Genomic DNA, 5,582 nt, shown 5'->3' on the forward strand with positions numbered 1-5,582 from the left:
TCTGTGTTGATTTACCCTAAAAGGGGAAACTGACTTTTCGGTCCCAGAACAGCTTATTTTAATAAGTTAAATCAACTTGGAGTATGTCCACTCGAGTTAAGCACGGGCATGAGGACTATAAAATGCCAACATCAATGGAATTCCGATAATAGGATCCACCATGGCACCCGGCGACTAAAAACATCCTCCTACTTCACCCCACTTCAGTTAGAAGTGTTAACACGTGTTTATGGTGTTCTATGGAAAAAAGCGACAATTGGCGTGAGAGACAATTGCTGGCCGAATCAATGGCTTGAATGCAGTAGTCAGTCCATACATTGAACATTGAACCACACTTTCCGTTGTTATTATTACAGGTGAAAAAGTGGTGGAATGTAATTGAATAAAATAGCATGTTCACGTAGGTACTTTCCACAGGCGCAAAGATTACTACAAACAGCCTGGTCAGCCCCAATACCATTGATTTAGATTGTTAATAGCTTTGTATCTTTTCTCCTGTCTAATGTAGTCACATGATCGACATGCATGTTCAAGTCCAAAATAGCATCCCTTAACTTTATAGTTTTTCCTCCAGCTGTGGTACTTCATGTACTCTTCATCATTCTTGTCAAGGAAAAGCAGCCGATCTGCCAGTTCCTTTTGATTGGGGAAGTCATCCACATGAAGAAAAGAGTCTGCTGGAATGAATTCCTCATAGTTTTGCCTGGATGGGCCCAAAACTACTGGGACAGCTCCCAAACTCATGGCATTGTACAACTTCTCAGTGATGTAGTCTTTGAAGACTGAATTTTCAAAGGACAGGTAAAATTTGCATCTAGAAATGTTTTTTGTATAGTCTTCGTTGTTTACGTATGTACCAAAGTGTCGTCCATAGGCCTCTACTTTGACATGGTTACTCAGCCCCTTGTAGACCTGAACTCTTCTGAAGGATGGGTGCCAGTTGCTCACAATCCAGCACACCAATTTAGTCTTCGTTGGCAGCTCAAAGTGTTTGTCCACAGCTGTTACCTCAACTAAGGATCCACAAGGAACAGGTACAGAGGAATCCTGTCGATAATTTGAGGTCATATTAAACAGGTTATCGAACTTGGGCCATCTTTTAGAGTTGGCAGGTGATTCAGCATTGAACCACACCCATTTCTGGAACCAGGGAAGTGGGTTTTGTGGCATGTTGCCTAGATCTTCATGGATGTCCCGGTGATGAAAGAGGACTCCATGTGCAATATTAAAAAGGCTCTTGTCGTCTGTCAAGCGACAACTTTGAACATTGAAATCAGCACATGAATGAAGGTCAAAAGATTGTCCAAATGGCCACATCCAGATCAGGAGAATAGTGTCTGGATTGTCAGCTCTGAGGATTACTTGGGAGTTCTGCTTGCCTGTCTTCTGGGGTTGTGAGGTTTGGAATAGGACCTCAGTCTGATTCCCCTCTCGATTTAGCCCATCTTGGCAGACACAGATAGCTTTCTCATTTGATTCTCTGTCCGTGCACAACAGTGAGTTGATGTTGGGTTTGTAGTACGTAAAAAAGACAACAAAGGAGCACACCACCACAAAGCTGCAAATCAATGCAGGCCGTAGTACTGTCCCTTGGGAAGTTGACTTGATCATGTCTGTGTGTCAGAAAATACAGCCATTACAATACATCAATAACTTCAAAACAATACATCACAATATTGGTTACTATTTGTTGCAGATGGTGAGTGATATGGATAAATTAAGACTGATGCTATGTATTTGGAGTCCAAATCAAGTAGGCCTAAGGATCAGTATACTTGGGTTTTAACACCTGCATCAAATGTAGTTTAATGTCTCGACATTATGAACTACACTGTTTACCACTACAGTTCATTGTGGCTTGATATGATACTACATTTGATTATCAACAGATACATTGTAGCATAGAAATAATTGTGTGGTACAAACATTTATTTTTGATTGTTAGTCTATGGTTTGAAATCGAAGGCTTTCTGCTTTATCTGGACTCACATAGACATTTCTCTGACATGCTATACTTAGGAGCAGTCAGGTTTATAGTTATGGCCTTTAACTGTATATTTTTTTTCATTGAGTCTTGGACAGAGACACAACACAACGTTGCTATCCACTAACCACACAAAACTGGTCATTAAGTAATTTAAAATGCATGGGGAACACCATGCAACATATGCATTTTTGCATATGTTGACCACCCATGCTGCTCATTCTTTATTCTTATTTTTATATAGATTTTATATTTAATTTGTTTTACTCTTAGATTGTTTAGTTCTTAGAAATAGTTACATTTGAGTATTTTTACTTAATTTAAGATTTGTATATGTTTAGTGTTTTGCACCTCCCTGCCACAGTAAATTCCGTGTTTGTATAACATACATGGTGAATAAACCGGATTCTGATTCTAAACAATTCCAAAAGTATGACTCCTATCGCTCCTATCAAAGTCAGAGCCATTATGCAGAACAAGAAGGAAGTTGATGTTGACATAGAAAACATGAACCTTGGTTACAGTTTTCCAGGCGTTTAATTATTTAGATCACTGAATTAATACAATAATAATGTTTGACATAAAAACATTTTAAACGTTAATATTTTAATCATAATTACAATTCATTTTAATAATTTATCATCCATTGGATTGGTATTTGTAAACTATAGACATGTCCGCAAAACTATACAAACACGCAAAAAAAAAAAACTAATTTCTTTCATTCAGAGAAAGATGTCTGTTTGAATAAAGAACTGCTGTTCTGCTTATCAACCATAACCAAACTGTAATGTAAAACTTTATGGTCTCTTGATAAAGAACTACCGTACCTCCACACGGTCCAGTTGTATTACAACGTTAATCTATGACGATTGTCCATCGGTAGAAATACTTTACAGTATATCAATTCAAATAACTCTACCATGTCATCAACTCACCTTACCAGGAGGTGGAGAATTGAAAATTAGGGTGTCACACACTATTTCAGTAATGCGATAAGAGCACAAGATGTGGGAATATTCTCACTTCCTCCTGAATAAAAGAGAGGTGTGGCCTGTATTTATAACATTTTATCACCTGCCAGGTGAACAATGTAGAGTGGAATTATCTTTTTAAGTAAAGTCGAAAGTCGCTTTTGGCAATATCTCTGAACTTCATTCATTAAATGATATCAGGGGATGTCGTTGTTCGTCCCACAGGCATGACAGGCGTCATTTGAATCAAGTGTTTTCATTTTAAATATAATTTAATTAAAATAATTGTGGTAGAATACAGGAAGTGGGAAATTGAAAAGATTTCTTTTATGTTGTAACCTGACTGAAAGTGTAACAGACGTGGTCTTGCAAGCTCCGTCAGAGGTATCGGCAAATCGTCCCGCACTGGGTTCGAACGTACCACCTCTGGCTTCCCAAAACATTTACAAAAATGTAAAACAAATGTAAAAAATCTAACATATTGATATTTGGAAAAAAGTGTGTCACCGCTTTACATTAATTAAATTATCTACCATGTTACTACATAGCAATATCTACAGTAAACACATTGTAGGTATGTAGGAATTGCTTTGAAGTGTCAGTGGGGTAGGTTATTACTAAATTGTAAGGAGGTACATTATGGGGGAGGGGTGTAAGAGGTAAGTGGATGTTGCAAAAGGGCCGTTGAATTGTTTATTTTTTGGTGAACAGAATCGATGTTAAAATCCACTTACCCCTGGAAAATCCAACCTCCCTCTTCCAATTTTCACTTGACTAATAACTTGCACTTCGAAACCGCGGTTCCTATGTAACTACAATTGTACTGCTCTGTCTGTGTTGTGCTTCCTAGCGTTAACAGAGTAAACAGCGAGCCACACTCCTTTCCAAGAGCCAGGAAAATGAGCCTTCTTGCTCCTTTATTGACTTCTTATTTTATCAGTCAAGCTGACAACATTGAAATGTCGTGAAACTACGAATAGGGAGTCAGGTGGCTGAGCGGTTAGGGAAGCGGGCTAGTAATCAGAAGGTTGCCAGTTCGATTCCTGGCCGTGCCAAAATGACGTTGTGTCTTTGGGCAAGGCACTTCACCCTACTTGCCTCGGGGAGAATGTCCCTGTACTTACTGTAAGTCGCTCTGGATAAGAGCGTCTGCTAAATGATTAAATGTAAATGAATAAAAAGAGAAAGTAGAAAAAGTGCTTAATTATAAAATACATTACATAACTGACATTATTAGCAAAAATGCTAACGTATGGACAGTAGTATCGTGCAGTTGCAGCGATTGCGTTTGACTATTTAAAACATCCAAAAAACATCATCAAAGTTACAATAACTCATTGTATTTCAGTAACATACATATTATGATTGTGTAAAACTACAGTCATTGCTTTCTACAAGATTCATACGGCAGATTGAAAATACATTAATCTTGACAGTTTGCTATGTGACAGTTGACAGTTGCTCTGTGAACGATGCCTGGTCTGTGTACGTTCCAAACATCCTTTGATTCCCGAACTCTGTGGGCGTCAAAATCAAAGTCCCATTCACTGTTGACACTCATATCAAACACATTAAATTACGTGAACTTAAAAATGTTTCAAGTTAGAGTTACCCAACACATATTATGGGCAGAACAAAAACATTATGGGCAGAACAACAATATTGTTACTTTATTGCTAGTTACTTGAACCTTAATCTTAAGGATAAGGATAATTTTATGTCATTCCAAAAACAAGGTACATGAGCTGGAATGAAATTAAATACTGAGGTCCGGTTAAAACCACTCACAAATAAATTACTAAACTACTCATCATAAATAAATGCAGTAAATACAGATAACCAATCATACACACACACATAGATACATACTAAAAGAACCTGTACATCAGCTATGAGGCTGCCTCTTGCAGGGGAAATGAGAAGACATCTATTTCATTCTACACTTCACTCGTATTTTCAGTTGTAAATGAGCAGCAAAAAAATGCTTTTAAATCTATGTAATCTTTATAAATAATAAGTATGCATTTTTATATAAAATATACAGAAATATCAGTTGTAAAAATGTCATCCAAAAACGGACCCCTGTGCAACCGACGCAAGCAAGCACACCCTACAATTTCCCCAGAAATTGTACCCTCTCTAGTTAGCCTAGCTATCCCCAAAGTTAACAGATGTGAAACGAATGTTCTGCTACAGGTAGTCACGCGTGTTTTCGTGATGTTAGTAACGTCAGTGACTGTGGCTAGCAAATTAGCCACCGTTAGCTTCACTTTTCACCACAAAAACTTAACTTGAGCCTAAACCATGTAACGGAACGTAAATAAAAAATACAAGCAACTCAATCGCTACCAAGACGAAACGTTTGACACCTAGGTTGTCTATTTAGTCCAAATATTGACGAAGATTTAGGGGTGGGAAAATAAATAATAATATATATGTGAGAGAACAAAGGTTGTGCCCTTGCCGAAGGCAAAGCACACCCAATGAACTGCAAAAATGCAAAATCAATTGCATATCTTTAACATACTGCAAAACAACTTTTCAGTGTTGGTGAAGATTAACTAGTTACAAATAAAATGAAACACTGATGTAATGATTATTTTAGTTTTTACTGTTACTTCGAT

At 37.5% G+C, this 5,582-nt stretch overlaps 1 protein-coding gene across 2 annotated transcripts; it reads right to left on the reverse strand.

Moving 5' to 3' along the window:
* Positions 1–137: 137 nt before the first annotated feature.
* LOC134037888 (4-galactosyl-N-acetylglucosaminide 3-alpha-L-fucosyltransferase 9-like) lies at positions 138–3,219 on the reverse strand. Of its 2 annotated transcripts, none has more exons than XM_062483450.1 (2): positions 2,923–3,219; positions 138–1,613 (listed from the first exon to the last, which is right to left on the reverse strand). In XM_062483450.1, exon 2 carries the CDS (start codon positions 1,609–1,611, stop codon positions 445–447), a length of 1,167 nt encoding a protein of 388 aa, XP_062339434.1. In that variant the 5' UTR covers positions 1,612–1,613; positions 2,923–3,219; the 3' UTR covers positions 138–444. The 2 variants fall into 2 exon arrangements, with proteins under 2 accessions (XP_062339434.1, XP_062339435.1); XM_062483451.1 differs by having other exon boundaries at positions 2,815–2,923.
* Between the last annotated feature and the right edge of the window lie 2,363 nt (positions 3,220–5,582).

The sequence above is a fragment of the Osmerus eperlanus genome, chromosome 17, assembly GCF_963692335.1.
Source record: "Osmerus eperlanus chromosome 17, fOsmEpe2.1, whole genome shotgun sequence".
Taxonomy (NCBI): Eukaryota; Metazoa; Chordata; class Actinopteri; order Osmeriformes; family Osmeridae; genus Osmerus; species Osmerus eperlanus.